Source organism: Micropterus dolomieu, linkage group LG20, assembly GCF_021292245.1.
Source record: "Micropterus dolomieu isolate WLL.071019.BEF.003 ecotype Adirondacks linkage group LG20, ASM2129224v1, whole genome shotgun sequence".
NCBI lineage: Eukaryota > Metazoa > Chordata > Actinopteri > Centrarchiformes > Centrarchidae > Micropterus > Micropterus dolomieu.
Window position 1 is genome coordinate 23,477,207 of NC_060169.1, and position 21,354 is coordinate 23,498,560.

At 39.4% G+C, this 21,354-nt stretch overlaps 2 protein-coding genes across 2 annotated transcripts; one reads left to right on the plus strand and one right to left on the minus strand.

Annotated features, from left to right (window-relative positions):
- Window positions 1-1,869: 1,869 nt before the first annotated feature.
- Window positions 1,870-13,602, minus strand: LOC123958869 (saccharopine dehydrogenase-like oxidoreductase). The gene is made up of 12 exons (XM_046032567.1): window positions 13,185-13,602; window positions 11,317-11,429; window positions 8,844-8,924; window positions 6,990-7,119; window positions 6,755-6,804; window positions 6,407-6,537; window positions 6,027-6,144; window positions 5,274-5,393; window positions 5,099-5,155; window positions 4,876-4,987; window positions 4,402-4,483; window positions 1,870-3,085 (listed from the first exon to the last, which is right to left on the minus strand). The coding sequence occupies exons 1-12, from the start codon at window positions 13,501-13,503 to the stop codon at window positions 2,995-2,997; spliced, it is 1,404 nt and encodes a 467-aa protein (XP_045888523.1). The 5' UTR covers window positions 13,504-13,602; the 3' UTR covers window positions 1,870-2,994.
- A 1,382-nt stretch (window positions 13,603-14,984) lies between these two features.
- On the plus strand, window positions 14,985-21,093 carry tfb2m (transcription factor B2, mitochondrial). Its single transcript, XM_046032422.1, has 10 exons — window positions 14,985-15,139; window positions 15,627-15,976; window positions 17,401-17,584; window positions 17,773-17,864; window positions 18,018-18,171; window positions 18,716-18,864; window positions 19,175-19,264; window positions 19,501-19,560; window positions 19,656-19,804; window positions 19,894-21,093. Exons 2-10 carry the CDS (start codon window positions 15,689-15,691, stop codon window positions 20,081-20,083), a joined length of 1,356 nt encoding a protein of 451 aa, XP_045888378.1. The 5' UTR covers window positions 14,985-15,139; window positions 15,627-15,688; the 3' UTR covers window positions 20,084-21,093.
- Window positions 21,094-21,354: the final 261 nt, after the last annotated feature.

Below are 21,354 nucleotides of genomic sequence, written 5' to 3' on the forward strand. Positions count from 1 at the left end.
GGAGGCACGCCACAAAGTTACTGAGCAGGAGGATGGACAGTATCTGCGTCATCTTGCAGCATGATGTAGGGGAGACTGGGGGCAATTGTAACATTTTAATAGATTTTCCTTAATAACTCACAGACTACTTGAGCTACACAAGTCATCTTTTGATAGAAAAACATATATATATGTGCACTAATTAATAATACAATTGATATATTTTCACTTATAAGAACAGGACTAGATAGATAGATAGATAGAGACTTTATTGTCATTGCACATAAAACACAACGAAATGCAGTTTAGAGCAAACCACTGAACTTAGCAGTTTCTATAAATAAATAAATACGCCATAAAAGGCTTGCATAAAATAATAAAATGAAGCAATAAAACATACATTAAAAACAAATGCAACAGCAATGTTAACATTAAGACCTAATTAACTGGTCCAGCAATTGGATAAAGTGTATTCATTGTGTTAAGTGTGTTAAGCACAGTTTGGCATCACCTGATGAACATTCAAGATTGCAGCAGCATGTCCACAGCTCTTGGGAAAAAGCTGTTCTTTAGGCGGTTTGTCCTTGTTCTGATTACCTTTAGCCTGCCAGAAGGAAGTTTTCAAAACAGATGGTGACCTGTGTGTGAAGAGCTTCCATTGATGTTCCTGGCACGTCTGAGAAGACGGCTAGAGTGGATGTCGTTCAGAAGGGGAAGAGGGGCACCGACAATCCACTGAGCAGTCTTCACCACCCTTTGTAGATCCTTCCTTTCTTCTGCTGTGCAGCTTGAGTACCACACTGTACAGCAGTATGACAGGACACTCTCAATTGTACATCTGTAGAAATTTTTCAAAAGTTCATGGGGGAGTTTTAAGCATATGACTATAATATTTAATTAAATGCAAGAATGTTGGCCTATGTTAATTTATTGATTAGTTTATACTAGAACAAATCCGTTTATATTAATACACCCATTTTTAATGTAGTTTTACATTTATATTTAGTGAAATATGTAAATTTTCTAACAAAAGTATCTAAATCTTGTATGCCGCTAGCCACAACTATATTACCATAGTTTGTTAGTGTTAATTGTTAATCTATGACCTGGAGATAAAATGTATCTAAGTTAAAATTTGCAGTCATCTAAACCAGAAGAAAAATACTGTATATCCAAAAAGTTACTTTCAGTGAAATGATCCTTCTCCTTTTCCACAGCCAGAGAGAGAATCCACTTGAGCATGTGCAGATTAAGTGTCATCACAGAAATTGAGTGTGTTACAATTGCCCCTGGTCTCCCCTACATTTTGTTTAGAGAGCCGTTGAAAAGAGAATATTCATTGGTTCCTCAGGTTGGTGTATAATATCCACAACGGTCAGAGACTGTAAGCAGCTTGAAAAACATCACCTTGTGAATCGTGAGATGGAAACGCTTGAAGTTTCTTGACAAATTGCAATTCCATTGGTGCTTCCTTCCTTCTATAGCAGCCTCGTCTGTGCTGCTCCTGTCATTTAACTGCAACGTCACTTCTCTTTGTAGCTCAACACCTCTGTCCTTGTCCAAGACAAATGTATACTACATTTTCACAAAGCTCACAATTCTACAGCCAATCAAGACTCATTTTTATAACTGTATAACTAATATTGTTTATTCTATCAATATTTTCAAAATAAAGGCCCGACTTACTTTCCAACAGATAAGTAACTAATAATAATTCTGGTGCCAGCTATTCGGCAGAGGGAAGTGAAGACACTGAGACTTTGATTACATGATCTTAAATTTGTTTTTGTAAATGTAAACCATCGATCTTGAAAATCTCCTCCACTTGACGGGAAATGCATTATGCTCTTTACGGTTTCCATAAACTAATAATGAGAGACACGTGACACATTTCTATTAGCAGAGCTTTATTTATGAAGCCCATACAAAGCAAAGCACACGAAAACAGAACCCCAAAACATAGCTCGTCACGTGCACAACACTCGAACATTAAAAACACGTCTGAACTGAGATCAACGACATCATCTTTGTGGATGAAACTATTCCAGTTTATAGAAGCCACAGAAACACAACTAAACAACTTCACTAAATCTGTTGAGTTTCATACAAACTGATGCCGTTTTGTGCACACTGGATGCATTTTCTGACAAGGCTCAGAAGCAAACGGTTGGATAGGTGAATTGTTGCAACATTCAGCTACAAAAAAATAAAGAGTCAAGAAAGTAGGATGATTTAGTGGAACTATTAACTGTCAAAAACAAAGCAATCAGGATTTTTAGCAAGCAGGCCAGGCCAGCAAAGGTAAGCATGGACGTGCACACACACACACACACACACCAGGTCTTCATTTTCTGTTGACAGCTTTACTCCACTGAACCAGAACAACACGTTTACAGCTACCAAGAGAGTGCTACTTAGTGAGTAAGGCCCTTGTGCATATAAAGCTACTGTATGTTACAAGGACAACAATTTAAAGATCATTTTTCATACACACTTACAGCTGACAGTATTTCCAAGTCAGTGTTTTATTTATTTTTTTTTAGAACACTCCACGTTTTTAGTACAGTTCACTACATCTGTACCACCGATTTCAACATCTAACTATTTTTATCCAGATGCTGTGGCTACAGTATTATTAGAGAATTTGTTCATTTGATGAGTACACGGTTAGATGATTTAATTTCAAAATGTCACTTACTAATCTTTGGTATGACAAAACAGCCATTCGCATGTTTTCCCTTATATCACCGGATTGTGCAGTGAATAAATTGCAATTTAACAATTTTGTTCTTAAATGTCTGTGTTAAAAGACACAAAGCCAACCAAATACCAGCTACAATATTTGTCCAACAAGCAGAAGTTTAATGATCATGTTTTCTGACCAAATGAAAAGGTTGAACGCCGAAAGTACCATCAAAAATGGTGTTAGAACTTAATCTGAAACTTCTTGTTACGATGCATATTAGTAAGTGCTGAGAAAAACTTGGAGTAATGCATCAGAGAGGGGGACAAACTTTAGATGACAGAGAACTGGATGCCGTGTTTGTGGAGGCGGTCGATGAGTGTGGTTTTTGCAAAGGCAGCTCCTGGAGTATATACTCCTCCCCTGAAAATGAAGGATACAAATAAGAATTTAATTCAAACCAAAATGAATTTCTTACTCAAGTCTTTAATAAGTGATATTCATGGAATGTATGGACATAAAACCACTAAACTGTATAAAAAAAAAAAGAAATAAATACCGTCTCTAGCTTGTGCAGTAATTTGCATAAAACATGTTCAACAGCACAGTAGCAATGCTGTATCAATATTTGCCACATGCTAAGTCTACTCTGTGATGATCAAAAAAATCATCTCTCACTTCCTGGAAGAACCTTTCATTTGATTTTATTTCACATTACCATGTCTCCTGCTTTTAGTCTTTATATTAAAATAAACAGCATAAACACATTAAATTTCCATCTGGTTTACCACAGGTTATCAATCACCCAATGTCTTTGAGACTAAAGGTCCATTTTACAAGAACTGGCAAGATGGACTGAAAAATATCATTCTCATCAAACCTGGAAAACCAAACACGTGGACTGGACCTGGGAACTTCCAATAATCTAAGTGTACTTTCACACCTCACCCCCAGTTTTGTTTGGTTAAAATGAACTCAGGTCTGTTTGCCTGGTTAGTACGTTTCATTTGGGCTGATGTGAAAGCTATCAATGGAACTCTGGTGCGGACCAAACAACTGAACAGAGACTGCTTGAAAAGGTGCCTTTTGGCCCGCTGTCAAGCTGATATGATAGCAGATATGTGATTTTAGCAGTATTTCAAAAGCTAAACTACCAATAAATCCATCTGCTGATTGTGAAATATGTTCAGGAAGCAATCTTATAATTTATCTGTATAAGCCATGTATATATTTATGCAAATATTCAACAATGGTAACACATATGCACGCCAGCACGGGTATTTTGCCTGATTAATAGATCAAAAGCTGTTAAAATGCTGTGCCTGCACTCTGTCTACTGTTCATTAAGTCCATTAAATAGTGTGTGATAGCGATCCCACATTAATAAGCTCAGAATCATTACAGTACAAGACGCCTCCTTTTCGCCCCGTCTCTACCCGATAGTCATTATTCATAACATACAGTCAACTCGCAGTGCAGTCTAATAATACTAATAATGCTTCTAATCAATTATTTCTTCCTGAGCTTTTTGTAACATCAAAGACCATAAATATTTACAACCGAAGCCATAAAGTGCTTGACCATAAAGTCAACCAGAATTTGATTTCTCCAGGTGGGTCCTGATGATGCATGACAATTGTGCAAGTTCATTCAACAGTTCATGTCGTGTGCTGCATTAGTAATCGGGTGGTACGTCATTTCAAGGTTCAGGCAGTAGATCTGGGGTGTGGATAACTCACTTCTTGGGCAAGGCCGTGGACTCGTTGAGGACTGTTAGAGCAGCCTGTACCATGGCAATGGGTGTGGCCACATATCCACACTCTGAATAATGACAGAGACAGAATTAAATAAACCATTAGAGACATAGAGGAAGGTGTTGAAGAGGCCAGACTGGGTACCTTGGTTCATTTCCCTCATTACACAGCCTGGACAGAACACAAACAAGTGAGCATTTAACACAACTAACATGGCTAATGTTCATCTTACTCTACAGATATGAGCTATAATCATGTTTTGTTCTTGCATTCATTGAGGGTTTAATACAATATTTTATAATCCTGCTGCCAAATGATCATCTACCCTCCTAAAGCCACATTAATTAGCAAATAAAAACAAACATTTTTTTGAGGGAAACCCAAGAATCTTTGTTTTCACTCTTTGTTACATCAAAGACCAAACCTTGTATTATAGTAGGATTTTCAATTTCCACTTACCTGGTCCCTGAACCAGTGTGCGGATCTTGCCGTTAGGTTTCCCTTGGGAGGGGTCCTGTCCCTCTGTGTAGCCGTCTCCATAGAAGGCAAACTGGAAAGATGAAGCCTCCATCTAACACACATGGGAAAAACACACACACCACATTAACAGAAAACACAGCATCTTGTTTTTATTTATAAGAAGAAGGTCCTGATATATCTTCTTTTCCGTGAAACACTTTACCTGCTTTCTACTTGGTCCGGCCTTGGAGAAGAGTCCAAAGGAGAAGAACTCTGGGTGCTGGGAAGGTCGGTACAAACAACAGACGATATAATCACCACTTTGTGTCAGTAACAGGTAGAATATTCAGTTATAGTCAGTTGTGATTTGTAAATTGTATTATGGCTTGTTTGCTTACCTTGATGAGCAGGTTGCGTCCAAAACTGAATTTGACCAAGAACCAGAACATCATGCCAGCAAACATCAGCTTGATAATGTTCCCGATACCTCCTATACCTGCATACGCTCCATATTGAACCTAAAGTTAACAATAACAGATTATTTAATGCTCTAAAAACATATCAGAGGCAGTGTATTATACACGCTCTGTTGGTGCCTGCTGAAAAGTGTACCTGCACACCATGATAACTCTTAAGGTTGAAAGTGAGGTCAGTAACATCACCACCCAACGTGACTGTGAGATGAAGATTTTCTTGACTACAAGTTAGACTATCAAACACTACATGTCTCCTGCCAAAGAAAAAATTATATTTTGACACTGCAATTAATATTAATGAGAAACTATTCAAAGAAAAGTGGAAGAGGATGATTACGGTCTGTCATCAAAATGTCACGTCCAATAGAAATAAAAGATAGCGGGCAGGCATTTCTCCTTGTTTGTCATTAATCCTAACACGCTCACTGGATTGGAAAATCCAAAATGAACACAGCCAAGTTCAAAACCAGCTTTGCCTAATAACCTAAAATCATAATTGATGACATCTGTGATACTTAAACTGAAATTAGACACAGATTGGTCTCTGTGATGCTTCTCTACAAGAAGATTACTTATAGTTAATTTTAAAAGTGATTCATTAGAGGTAAACTAACACAAAGAAAGTGTGAGTAAAGAAAACTCAGGATTTGAAGAAAGAGGCAAAAAAAGACTGACTGGTGTGGCCTGATGTTCCTCCACTAAGAAGCGCTGACTTCTCTTCACAACGGAGGGATCAGAGCCCATGAAGGGCACCGTATACTGCTGGATCTCATTACTGAAGAACAAGGCTCCCCTACAAATGCGCGCGCACACACACACACACACACACACACACACACAGAAATATGATTAAAAAAGGATCAGCTTGCCTAAACCTTAGAGCCCAACAGATTAATTTGGAGATCAGTTCTATTGGCTGATGACCATCTCCTCACATTTTATGATAATAATATTGATTTACTGAGTTTGATGAACTGGCTTTGTAAGTGCCATTAAGGAGAAGCAAAGGATTTGATTTATTTGAAAAAGCTAAAAGGCATTACTGCTCTTTGTACCTGCGTTTAAGCTTAGAGCCAACAGTAGGGAGAGGCTTGTGATTAAACTTCCTCCTGAGACTCTGGAGCTTGTGGCTGTCGGCCAAACCGTAGACGGCCGACTGCCAAGTGCCATCGTGGATACATCCGCCCTGATAGAGGAAGACCGAGGGACACACACACAAAGGGAGAAAATGTGGAGGAAAAAGTGATACACAGCATGAATTGAACAGAGGAGAACAAACAATGAGAGAGGAAAAAACAAGACACATTTGATATAAGGAGAAAAATATGTGATACCAAATAAATATAAGCAATGAGTGTGCAGCTGGTCCACTGCATGGACCTATTGGTAATATAATTACTTACATCAGCTCCTGAGCTGAGAGTCAGGAAGCTCTCCACTGCAGTCAGCGTACCTGTGGATGAACACACACACCCACCCACACTGTTTTGGCAGAAGCTAATCTGACAATGTATAAATCATCAGTAACAGAAAGTGAATGGTCCACATCATGTCAGCGTCAGAGGGGTTTCAGTGTTTCTCTGTGTAAGTGTGTGTGTGTGTATGTATGTGTATGTGTATGTGTCAACATGTACATACCCTTGAATTGGTCCCTGGTGTAAAGGACTCCCATATCTGCAGGTATGGAGTCGAATCCACAGCTCCCTATGATGTACACACCTTTTTCAGTTGCCGGGCTGTTGTACTCCAGCTGCATGCTCTCCAGAAACTGCATACAGCCGGACAGAAACACACAAAACGTTTACAAGCTCAAACAGAAACACATGTTTTAGTGTGGCTGTTAAAGAATAAATTATTCTTTTATGAAGTATTCAATTGAACAGATTTTTTGGAACTTTATCAACAATGAGCATGCAGAAAGGCAGAAATGGCTTGGTGTGATGAAGGTATTTTAGTTTAATTTAAATAACTTGCATTATTAAATTAAACAATTTATCATGTTGAAGGGGCTACAAGTAGTTTTGTTATGAAATTAATCACTTTTTATTGCCTATTTGTGAATGGGTTGTAACCCAAATTAACAATATGTGGGCTTTCTTGGTTCCCAGCCTGTATGAAGAAATGGGGTCGGGTTTTTCCACGAAATCCATTGGTTTACATAGGCTGTGACATTCATGTGTACTCCAAGCCTCTTGCCTAATGATTCTGCACAACAACAGCGACAATATCACAGCTAACAAAATGGAGTCCGTTAACACTAAAAAGTGACTGGCTCAACACACACTCCAACATAAACTCCATGTAAGGATAAAAAAAAAACAACAAAAAGGTGCTGCACAACACTGGAAAGGCGTTTGTGTCAGTTTTTATATTCAAAACAAAGCGGAGGTCTCTCCATGACTCAGAGTTGGCTTTCATCCTATTAGACAAGCAACCTAACATTACTGCAAAGCATATGAAATATATTGTGATTTATTGCTTTTGTTGGTTCAAGTTAGATAATAATAATAACTTTGATTTATATAGCGCCTTTCACAAACCCAAGGAGGCTTAACGTTAGATAACGTTAGCTTGTTGGCTTACACCAAGAAGTTGCTTACATTATCCGTTGCAAAATACTATAGTTGGAACATTATGGCTTGCCACATTACTTCACCAACTAATGTGATCCATATTACTATCCTGTGTCAAAGTGTTTTAGTCTTTTAAAAATTATGTCTGTAAAAAGCAAACTTGAATGATATTGTTAATACTAACCTGTAGTGATGCAAGACAGAGGTAGCCAGCTACAAAATATTATAGGTCTGGTGTTGTTTGATTTGTTACGTCTAATTTAGACTCACTGTCTTTTCACTGATACTCGGGTACACAGCTTCTCCACTGCCTCAGTTGCTTTAACTTACATGACCCATGTAATATACAATAATGCAGCATAAAGGTGCAGGACAACAACACACAGTGGAAGACACATTCAGTAAGTTACAGTAACGTTAATTACTGCGGTCTAACTGTTACTACTATACTAAAGTGTGGCAACAATCTGATTCATAATATTCAGTCTAGCTAACTAACCGTTTTCATAACCATTCTATAACTTTTAGCTATGCTGACATTGCTGAGCCTGTCCGGCAAAAGATACACAACGCTGACCCATCATGTCGGCTAAATGCAGTCAGTATACTGTTATCATGTAACGAGCAAGGATTAATTCAATGTCAAGCTGCTAAAAATATTACTGCAACATTGGTGTGGGAGTTTAACCGAGCATTATGCACATAAGAGCACACGAAATGTAGTAGTTGCAATCTGAAACCTCACCACTAGAGGCCACTGAAAACTACACATGGGCCCTTTAAGTGTAAGATTTAGGTCACACCATCAACTACTGCCCTGTAATTAATGCTCTTACAGTATGTATGTAATGATTAATGTTGATGGGTGGACTTACTGTATGCACACACTATAGTTAAGCAGCACTCTGAACATACATACCTGAGGCTCTCCACTGATGTCAATATGGTGTGCTCCATTCTCCACACAGGCTTTGACCACTGGCTCACCATAGAACCTGTACTATACACACATAAATAAACACAAATGAATTAATGCACTGTGTGACGGCCCGTGTTTGGCTTTTAGGTGTATGTGTTGTGTCAGTACTGCAGTGGTGACCTATTCATGTGGTTTTCTGCTTGAGGACCTGACCCTACCTGGATCTGGAACACCTGGGCCCAGTTCTCCACCAGAGATAAAAGCCCCACCTTCTAGATTGGCTGGCTCTCTCTCGTCTAACCTGCCAGCAGCTGCACCTTTTTGTTTTTGTTAAATGTTTGCTTTACTTTTACACCACAACACTTACCACCATGTTCACACATCCTCACCTACTAATGCTGCGGACTAACACATCCCATAGTTGAAGTTTATTCTGTGTTATAATAAAAACTGTACTTCAGGCATTATGTCTTTCCCACATTTATGACAACTGTGTAAATGTTTCCTCCTTTGTCTCCTAATTTGATTGATTCCCCAATCAGCGATAGTTCCCGTCCCTGCTAAATCCCTGTGTTAGCCTGGAGTAGACAAACTGGTCTCTCTCCCACCACACAGGGAGTTGCCTGCAACTTATTTTCACTTGTTAATAAGACATTTCATTTGTAGGATGCCTTTCAAAACATCTTACTTTCCATTGGTCATAAAAAGGTGAAATTAAATGAATTGCATAATACAAACAGTGCAAGTTAAAATAAGTCTAAAATAAGAGGACAAACAAGTTACACAGGTAATGAATTAAAAAGTCTAAAGATTATAGGCATCACAGAAAAGATGTGTTTTGAGGAGATTAATGAATGAGGTAACTGTGTCTGCCGGTTATGTGAGGGGGGAGTGCATTCAAAAGCCTGGGTGCCAAGCAGATAAAGGCATGACTCCCATGGTGGAGAGGCGCACTGGAAAAAAAGACCAGCAGTGGAGGAGCGGAGGGAGCGGGAGGGGGCATGTACTCGGAGGAGGTCAGAGAGGTAGGTAGGTGCCAGGTTGTGGAGGGCTTTAAATGTGAGGAGTAGGGTCTTAAATGTAATCTGGTTAGTATCTATGCTTATCACTTTATCCCCCCAGATCTCGATCCGCACAGGGGCGCCAATGTTGCTAGTGCAGCAACAAGACAAGATCCCTCACAGGCTTTCCACACAGACACACTGCAATAGTGTTTTATGGCGCACACTGCAGCTGCACAACCCAGCTCTCGGCATGGCAAATCCTGTTAAACTTGTTCATTGTGCCGTCTTTAAAATACGACATGCAAGTCATGTGATTCTAATGAGTTGGATTTCTGTCTGTGGTCCTTAGAGCCAATTTAGTATATTTTTTCAGTTTGACACATGCATTGTCACCCCCCGCTAGTTAGGCTACTCGGTAGATGCCCACAGGATACTTAACCCCTACTTTAAAACGACGTGAGGTCTACATGAACGGGGGGATTTACAAATGGAAGCCGGAGTGAGGACGGCAGCAAACAGTTTCTTGACCCTGACTGATTCGTGAGCCTAGGCAGACAAAGAACACGTTGCTCAGGTATGAATAATGAAACAATAAAGAATTTTATTAGAAAGCTTTATTTTCTAGGATAGGATCTATACTGATTCTCACACACCGGCATCTCTGCAAAGCTTATCACTGTTATATTTAGCAGGACATTAATTCCTACTTTTTCTGTCATGGATTATTTGTTCGAAATTTGTTTGACTTGCGTCTGAACTCCCCCTCCGTCTCCACGCTGGCTGGTGACAAAAAGGTAGTACAAGCCACTATAACCGTAATCGTCAGTACATGGCCGACTCAAGTTATATTCCACAGACCAACTTGCAGAGCAAAGTACGTTTTTGACTATGCAAGACGTGGTTTACAGAACACTATGTGGTCTTTCTGACCCTGGGAATACCAGATTTATTACATTAATGCTCATACAGGTCCATGACCTTTGACTTCAACTGTGTGTGTCAGTTTTAAACAAGCTGGCCAAGTGCTGCTGTGTGCAACAGTGGTGGTTAGTGCTGTGGAAGAATTTGGTTTCAAACAAGAACCTGAATGATGCACAGGACGCAAACTTCACAAAGCAGTGCTGGAAACCTACTTTCCATTCTGACTTTAACACAGTACCACTTATTGTGTGCAGCAAGTCAGTAGCCTTCATTGTTTAAATGAATGCTCTGTGTGTGTGTGTGTGTCTGAGGGAGAAAGCGAGAGCGAGCGAGAGGGAGAGAGAGAGAAAGAGAGAGAAGAGAAAGAGAGAGAAGAGAAAGAGAGAGAAGAGAAAGATGGGGATAAGCTGAGCTACACTGATGCCAAAGGGAGATGCCAACATCCAAAAGGTTGTTAGATAATGTCAGGAGCTGGATCAAGTTGTGTGTGTGTGTGTTGAAGAAAAATAAACAGAGGCACACACATTACTGTGGACTCATCTACTTACAGGCCCCACACAGTTGAGAACAATCACAGCCTGTTTGCACATGGCTGCCAGGGAGTCTGGCTCTTCTACATCTGCCACAATTATGTCCACTTCTGACCTCAGTTCAGGCTTACCTGCACACAAAACACTGCTATAGTATATTTCAAACCAAATGCTTGCTGTACATTTCTCACACATGATTCTCAGGTGTGAATATATGAGTACATGTAGCTGATGACACACGGGGCAACTTTTTAAATAATATTGCTGGGCAATCTTGCTGGTGGCAAGTCCGACTATGTTTTGAACGGATAGCGGCGGGGCGGGGCAAGTGAGTGTCAGGGGAAGGGGATTACGGTAGTTATCTTTACGTATTACCATTGACGGGAACATTGCCCAGCATCATTGCTCTAAAAGTTGCTCTGTGTATCATCAGCTTGTAAGTACATGAGTAACCTGTGTGAAAATGAGTATACTGTAAATAATGGAGGAACACCACAAAATAAGCTACAAGAACACAGATAATCTGTGTTATGGATGAAATGTACTTTGTATGCTAGAACTCAGAACTTGCAAATATGATACAAGCTGTTTTTAAATGAGCCACTGTAACAGTTTGGAGCTTGTGGACAAACTGCAGTTTTCTCTTTTCACTGAATGACTGGACAAGCTGTGTGTGTGCTGTCATGGATGGATTGCGCAGAGAGCAGGTATGTTCCATCAGCTGTTGTACTCTCCCTGAAGGGAAAGCCGAAGAGGAGGGGACAACGAAATAACTATCTAATCCTCTGGAAACTCACATTACTGTCATGACAGCAGAATAGCTCCCTGTTTGATCTTGTGATGGACTTAAATTTTCCATGTTTAGAGTGTTGCATGGATACAAATGGTAAATATGGAAAATGACTTGCATACTAAATATATATATATATATATATATATAGTAAATATGCTTGATGTTTTTTTTCAAGCAAAAAGGCAAAATGTTTGTTGGATTCAGCTTCTCAAAAAAGAGTTTCCCGTTTTTCTCTGTTGTTTTCTCTCATACTCTTTGGTTAACTGTAATTAAAATTAAATAAAATAAAATTTTCTGCCATCAAATAGACAAATATATCAATTAAACTGAAAAAATAATCAATTCATTATAAGCAATAATGACATTAATCATTAGTTGCTGCCCTAATTTCTGTCTGAGTAATAAAATAAAATACTTACTGTTGAAACCAAGCTGATCATCGAAAAATATGTTGCCTAAAAGTTTGATTGATTAATCATTGATAGTTTTAAGTAGGTTTATCAACCATTTTCTACTTACAGTTTCAGCAATGCACAAGAGTACTTGCTATAGTACTGCATATACTCTAAAAATACTATTTTTGCTGAAGTGTTAGACTAAGTAAGCACATGCATCATTGATTAATTAAATAATTATCATTAGTTCATGTGACTGCATCATTAGTTGCAATCCTTAATAATAATTATAAAAAATTATAATTTTATATATATTAAAAAAATTATAATAATAATAATAATATAATAATAATCTGCTTTATTTAAATTGTTAACCTTTTGTTGCAACCTCGCTTGTACTTTGGAGTTCAGTTTAGGGTCAAAGTCATGCTTAACTAGTTAATCACTGATCAGTGAGCTCAGCTTGGATAGATAACGTTAAGTCATCCTGAGTCAGAATTAAGCAATTTCCCTTTGCCTAACGTTAATGCAAACGCAAAGTATTTTTGGAAAATCTGATAAAAATTGCAGCTCACACACTGACATGAAAATATCCTTGCATCAGCTGACCAAATAAAATCAAATTAACTGATAAATTATCCCTGTAGCAGAATAATCTGCTTCAACATACACAACTAATGGGATTGTTAGATACATACTGAGGACTCCGGCGGCCTGCTCCAGAACTTTTTCCAGTTTCTGCTTGCTCCTGCCTGCCACGGCCCACTTCAGGTTCCCTTTCGGACCCTCGGACGCAGTCCGGGCCACCTCCTCCACCACAAACTGTCCCGTGAACCCCGAGGCTCCGAAGATAACCAGGTGGTACGGCCTGCTGGAGGATGTTTCAACACGGGCCATAGTGACAGCAATCAGACCGCAGGAGCTCGTACCTTCACCTCCTCTCTGAGAGACTGAGGGCGGAGCGCGACACTGCGTGCTGTTTTCATAGAGCCCCTTTGTCAACTTCCGTAGCAACATTATGCTAACAGATATTTTCACAACAGCGCTAGTGTTTAGTTACCTAAACCGCTACGTGCAAGTGTGCTGCGTTAAGTTTTTCATTTCCCGTTTTGTGTTCTTCATTTTATAGCAAAGCGTTGTTTCTTTTCTTTTAAAAAGTATTCTTGTTTTTATTTTTCTTTGTGGGGTTTAACTGTGGTTGTCAGCCAGTGCATCAGCTGCATCAGCGCCACCTTCTGGTTCGGAGTGTGGGCGATCCCTCTCCCATGGTATGCACCATACCATGGGAGCATGGTTACTTCTAGGTTTAGAAACCATCTGTGATTAAAACAGAATAGGATGGCAATCATTGCAATAGCTCAGATGCTCAATGGGTTTCTCTCACTGTATCCAAAAAGACAAAATTATGATTAAAAATATATATATTTTAAATCATAATTTTGTCTTAACCATGACAGTACTCATTTCTATAATCTATCTAATCTGGATTTTGCTGATGGAAAAGCTGTAACTTTGTTAAGAAAAGAAAGGGGCTTCTTCTTCTTCTTCTTCTTCTTCTTCTTCTTCTTCTTCTTCTTCTTCTTCTTCTTCTTCTTCTTCTTCTTATTATTATTATTATTATTATTATTATTATTATTGTTGTTGTTGTCATATAATTTACTAAAAATACTACAGTGTGTGTTTTTTAATAGAGTCTATTATCCTATCATATTAAAGGGGCTATAGGTAGATTTTAAATGATATCACTTAGTTATAAATCACTTTTTACTGCCTTTTTGTCAACGGACTGTAACCTCACTTAGAAATGAACCCAGTTACATGGTTTCAATCTTAAAACCGCACCGCTAGTGGCTGCTGAAAACTACATATTGCCCCTTTAATCCGGGTTCTCTGATAAAATCAAAGAAAATTCTACTCGCTTTCTTTATAGACTCTATTATTATTTTATAACTTGCATCTGTTTATTCCAAATTTATATGGTATTTACATTTATTTATGTCAGCTGTATGTTTGTCTATGTCTAGCAACTAATCACCATAGCAAATTCCTCGTACGTGTAAAAAACTTGGCAATCAAGCTCTTTTTGATTTTGATTGTGATTCTCTTCTTGACTTAGGCTACCTATGTTTCTAAATGTTGAATTGACTTTATTATTTAAATTGACCTCTGCAGAGCTGGTTTTGTTAACCTGTCAACCATCAGTACCCTTCAGATCTACATGTCCAGGAACCCACTTAAACAGAATTGGCAACCTGATGAATAAGTCTGCAATGTGCTTGTCACACTTTGAATAAAACATCTTGGTTGCTGGAATTGACAGATGTCAGACTCTTGAAAAGTGAAACAGAACAGGGGCAGAGCTCCAGCAAGTACATTACTGTCATTTGTGTTGAGTGCGTTCACATCTCTTTTTAATATGAGTACGTTAGTCATGGATGTAACGACTTCCTGATTGGTCCTCGCTGTAGTCGCCTGTCAATGACGACAATCGGATGCGTCTGTAACACCACGAGAGTTGCAAAACACAAGACGTGCGGGGACGGGATGCGGAGGGCTCAATGTCATGGAGCTTTACCGGCGAACAGGCAGACAAGGGGCAACTTTAAATCACTGATATTGTTAGATTTAATTATATAGGATAGTCTGCAATAAGGTAAGTCTGTGTTTCTCCAGATGAAACGACATTAAATGCATTTTAGTTGGAAGCGATGTTAGCTCACGGCTAGCCACTCGGCTAACAGACTCCAGTCTTCTGGTAACATATTCCCTGCGAGGTTATGTTGTGCCTCTTTGGCTCGTGATGACCAAAGTGTGTGAACCTACAGAGTCCAGGACAGAGCTAACCTCCCCAGGCCGATAGAGTTACCATTAAACGTTAAGGAGAAGTTCACCTCACCACGTGCGAGGACAACCGATTATAGTATTTGTGTATTACGATGCGAACATTTAAAGCCTGCCATTTCTAATTGTGTCCACTGTATCGATGCTTTAGTATAGGCCAGTTAAATACCAAGTTAGCTGCAAGTTACCCAAGTGTCACTTAAAAATGATGTTACATGTTTAAATGTAAGTTAATGTTACTTAAATGTCTGTTATTCATCTTAACATCTCTTGTCCCTTTCTCTCCTCATTCCCTTTAGGCAGTGGCCTCTTAAAGAGGTCCCCTCAATCTCCCTCCTCCCTCTGTTGTCACTGAACCACCATGACCACCCAGCTTTGTAGAGTGGTGGAGCTGATGATGCGCTCTGGTTGCTGCCAGACCATCAGAAGTAGATCCTGTTTGCGCAAGGTGCTGTTTGCCCCTGTGGCTCCCTCTGGCCTCTGTGTTCCCGGGGCTCCTGTGCTTCATAGAAGAGCCTACAGCCTGGACTCTCTCTCCTCGGGTCCCGGTCGACCCTCACTTGGTCCAAGCTCCCAACAGCCCCGTGCAGAGAGGACATCCCCGTCCTCAGCGCTCACGCAAAGGAACCTGTCTGCTGTGGCTGTACAGGTAGGCAGTTAACTCTGGCTTGGCTTGATTCTAGACACTAATCTTCCACTGCAGCTTGGATTTACAAATGTCTGTGCTTCTGTACTTTTTTATTCTATACTTATTAAGGGGGAGGGAAAATGTCAAAATTAACAAACCACATGCACTTCTACATACATACATAAAAACAAAAATAACTCTGCATTTTCCCTTTTGGGTTAGTTTTTCCATGGCTTGGCAGAAAGAAAGGCTCTTTAACCAATTTCCCACTGTCGGTGCCTCAGTGCTCTTTCAGGCGATTGCAACGCAGTGTTTAGCCTGAAGTGAACTTAAATCTTTTTATTTGTGACTGACAGTCTTAACTCGGGTGGGAATAGTCCAAGGACGAACATCTGAGGACAGACAGGCATCTTAAGAGAGATAATCTCGGATATAGTTTGTATGACGGTGACCCAGAAATTTCTGCATCTTGGTCACTAGACCACACCAACCTTTTGTTGTCAGAATATTCTTTAAAATTGTCTACAGTCAATTTATACAGAAGGGAAACCTGTCCACAACCTTGAAGATTATCTAGTGTGGTCTTTTCAAGACTAGACAACTGTGACGTCTAATTCAGACGTATTTGAAAAAGTGTCTCTAAAAGGATATTGTAAAAAAACAACAAAAAAACCCTGTACATTATGTAATTGTCGTTATGCATATCCATAACTTTGCTAATCTGCTGCTCTGCCCAGGATCTAAAACCAGGGTCAAAATGTCCATTTTTAACAAATTCTGCATCAGTGACAAGTGTTTCTGCACACACATTTTCAAGTCCTTTGTGTTGGTTGCAGTTGCAGTTAAAACAGTCCAAACATAATTTCCCCCAGCACCTTCCGCCAACTCCTCCTTGAGAATTACCATGGGCTTAGAGCCCAATTGAGAGATGTAATACCTCCAGCATGTATTGAGTCTGCTCTATGATCATCTTTTTTTGACACTATGGACTGATATACTGCCTTTATATAGCTGTTTTTTCCTTGATTGTTGAGGTGCACAACACATAGATCTGCTCTGACTCGGCACTAGCCCACATGTTTTGCCCCAAAACACTTGTGGTTAACCCACAAGTTGACCCTTTTTTGTAGTATTCTTATCCATGCTGTGTTTGAGTTTGCTGTATTCTGTTACTGCTTACTGCAGCTGTGCTCCAACTCTGCCTCAGGGACTGTTAACATTTTGATTATATGGTTTTATCTTAATATACTGTGTAATTCTTGAGGTTTTCCATGTTACTTGAACCACTTTGTATGAGGACAGGATTGTGTTTGTGAAGTAAACTGGAAAATTACTATAGAAGAAGACTGACAGAAAAAGACGGAGGATCTCAATGTACTGTGAGCTTTTTCACATATGTTGTTGAATTTCTTTCACTCTTTATGTGGATTGATGTCTTTCTCCAGGGCCAGTGTCGTCCTCTGTGCCATTATGACTTCCTGGACCTTGGGGAGGTCGAGGAGAATGTACGTCGTGCTCAGGCCTGTAAAAAAATGAGACACTTCATAGTGGACCCAGACCTGGCTAAACTGGTAACGCATCACCTACGACCTGATGATGCTAAAGCTGTTATCTTCGAATGTAACCCAGGTATGTATTTGTACAAAGCTTCAGTTGGAGTGAAACTTCATGCATGTTTTTTTTTTTCCTTCTGGTGTGTAATTTTTATTTAATTTGGCAGAAACAGTGGCAAATTAAACAGTTGTTTTTAATGGGGTGCCATAGTAAAACAACAATGAAATGAGCTGTGTTGCTGTGTTTCTGTCTTTCTTTCTTAGGTCCCGGGGTGTTGACTAGGACACTGCTAAATTCTGGCGCTCAGAGAGTTGTGGCTCTGGAAGGGGATAGGTTCTTCCTAGGCAATCTACAGGTAACACAAACATCTCTAAGCATCTTAAAGCTTGTGCATCCTCTTGCGGAGATTAGCCAGTTCTTTGTTCTAACCTTATTATCAGATGTTATTTCTTCAATTAATCTTTACCCCTTATGTAGTAGTTAAATAAATGATGCTTCCATGTTGTAGGAGTTGGAAGGTCGTCTTGATGGTCAGCTTGAAGTCGTTCATTGTGACTACTTTAAATTAGACCCCATTGGCAGTGGAACCCTTAAACCTCCTGTCATGTTCACTGACAAACTGTTCACTGACCTGGGAATATCAGAAGCCAGCTGGACTGATGGTAAGAAAAAGAACATGTGTGCACACACAAACACAGTGCAGCAAATCTAAGACACTGCTATGTTGCAAATTCTCTCTCACACATGCATACACACAAAGGGGTTTTTGCTCCTTAAGTTTAGCGTCTCCTTCAATGCCACAAATCCAAACTGAGAATATGTATACCTAAAACCTTTGATCGGTGGAACACACAGGTTTCAAACATAAAAGCTTTTAGCATCAATAATGGTTTGGAAAAAATAAAATCACATTGCAACATTGCATCCCTTTCCTTTATGTGTGATGCTTGTTAGTTTGTTTTGACTATGTTGTATTTCTATTTAAATTATAACTGGCGTGCCGTCTTGGCCAGGTCTCCCTCGGAAAAGAGATTTACAACTCAAGGGACTTCCTGGTTAAATAAAGGTTAAATAAAAATCAGTGTAATGACCTATGCAGCTTTTGTGCAAAAACACAATTTCCTGAACATACACTGTGCATTGTATGTAGTGTACCATCCCTCTAAAGTGAGTGTTTTGTATTCCTGTGTGTGTGTGTCCGTCCAGACATCCCAGTGAAGGTGGTTGGTATCTTGCCCCAGCGTAATGAACGTGGCATGCTGCTGAAGATGGTTTACGCGTTGTTTGAACGGCTGTCTGTCTACAGATACGGAAGAATAGAGCTCAACCTATTCATAAGCGAGAAGGAATACTTGGTAAAAGAACAAGCATTTTAACCTCTGTATCTGTAGAAATGATTGAGTACCAGTTACTGATCACACCTCCTGTTTGCATTTGGGGCAGCTGTAAAACAGCTCAAATCTGTACTTAGTTACTGCTGCACCTGTCAGTATAATCAACAGCTTTGGTGATTAGCCCTGAAAATACCCATGCTGACAACACAATCACAAGCTGATGCTGAGGGAGATTAGTGTCTGGTAACTCAAATGAATCGATAATCTGATAATCAGTGTTGGTTTCTTTGATCCTTGTGTAAAATATTTAACACCACTAATTCTCCATCAGAAACTGGTGTCACGTCCAGGTGAAATGATGCACTACAGAGCCTTCGGTGTCCTCTGGCAGATGGCCTGTGATATCGAACTGCTGCACAAGGTACAGTATGAGGGAGGATGGCGAAGAACATTTTGGTGATTATGTACATGTATTCAAACAAGTGAGATTGGACAGCAAAACCAGAAAAGTCTTAAATATAGAAGTGTGTTAAGTTTTATTATTCGTCCTTGAGGCTAATGCATGGGAGCGTAGCACTAAAACATCCATGTTTCCACACATTTTCAACATAGAGGGTGAGTCTTCTGGTTGTCAACCTCCTCATTCTGTTTGTGCAGGAGCCCTGGGAGTCATTTGTAATGTCTTCAAGACAGATTGTACATGGTCCCAAGGGCAGGGTAAGAAAGGGAGCAGACTCAGTAACAGCAATATAAATGTGATCGGTTTTGTCTATTTAATATAACCTCTCCCCTCGTCCTCTTTCTGCCCTCAGCTTCCCAATGACCACCTGTGCCTGGTGCGCCTGCGTCCACGGGCTGATCTGTTCTCTGCAGGCCTCAATCCTTCTAATGCTTCAACTCTTCTGATGATGGTCAAACAGTGTCTGGCAAAGAGGAAGGTCAAGCTCATCGACAGGCTAAAGTAAGCAACACACACACAGCCATTGAAATCCTCATCTTCTGACCTTGTTTTCCTCTTATTTATTCTCCCTTTTCTGTGTTTTTCCCTAGTCTCTGGTCCCCAGATAGTGGGAGTAAGCTGTTATCAGAGATGGGCATGCAGGAGGACATACTGACAGGCCATGTATATCCAGAGGAGTATCTCCGACTGTTCCAACTGATGGACAAGAGCCAGGAGTTTACACAGAGCTGGCTTTATGAAGAGATTCTGGAGAACACACAGAGGGAGGGTTGGGGCTAAAATATAGACATACAGGCCATGTGTATAGTTTTATAGAAATTAAATCCAAAAGTAAACAGAAAACGCATATGTATAATATAATGATAATGTTATATAAATAAGAATAATATAATGTGTGATATAATGAAATAGGGACACAGAAGATACATAAAGAAAAGCAAAAAAGAATAATGTTTATGCAGAATAACTTGGCATAAAACACTTCTGTACAGAGTGAATGAAACGATGAGAATGTGACTTACTGTACTTTAGGGCAATGGAGGAATTGGACTTGGACAAATGACCTTCTGTGTTGTCCTGAACTGGGATTCCCACAAGAAATTTTAAAACAAAAACTCAGTAACAGAAGTGGTTAATTTTGGTGCTCTCATTTGAGATTTGTGTGATTGCCAGTGGGAGGAAAAAATGTGTTTCTGCAATCAAATGATTTAACATTTGATTTGGTTGTTACAGAATAAAGGTCTCTTTGTTAAATGATTAATTAAATCATCGCTGTATGCAGACAGCAGCATGGGAAAGGAGGAGTTTCACAGAACACAACTCTCTGCATGTATCTTGTATTGCATAATTTTCTGAACTGACATCTTAAGGTATAGCAGTGCAGGAATAAGGGTTTTTGTATAGCGCCAAGTCTTGTATATTTTTGTATAATTTTCATTGTGATTGCATAAGCTTGTTTAAATGTCATGTTTATGTAATGTCTAAGCTGCGTGTTTTTGAATAAATCATTAAATCAGAATTTTGATTAAGAGTGCCAGGGAGATTGATTTAAGCCCTGTTTTAGTAAGTGCTTGCACAACCAGTGCTCTTATATGGATGAGGCTGGGTTTGTTGGCCAGACTAAAACTGTCACTCTGCTTCCCTGGTTGCAAAAATGGTGATTAATTAGGTTGTTCATAGGCTTTTAAAATATTTGTTTTTGCAATGCTGGAGTTATCTTTTGGCATGTCATACATGTAAAGCAATACTACATGTGCACGAGATTGTGAAATAAATTATTTTACCGTAAAGACAAAGCTTGGTAGATTTGATTGGCTGCATATCTGGGTTTTGCACACTATACGCAGTGTTATGCGGCCTAAACCTATTCAGCATGTAAACAGCTGGCTTTGCTAACACATTTACATTTACTCATTTGGCAGAAGCTTTCATCCAAAGCGACTTAAATTTGAGGAACAACTTACAAGCATCAACACAGCACAAGTGACAATACATAATAAGAGCAGCAACACTATAAAGTAAAAACGGTTCAGCTTAAACTTGATTCAATT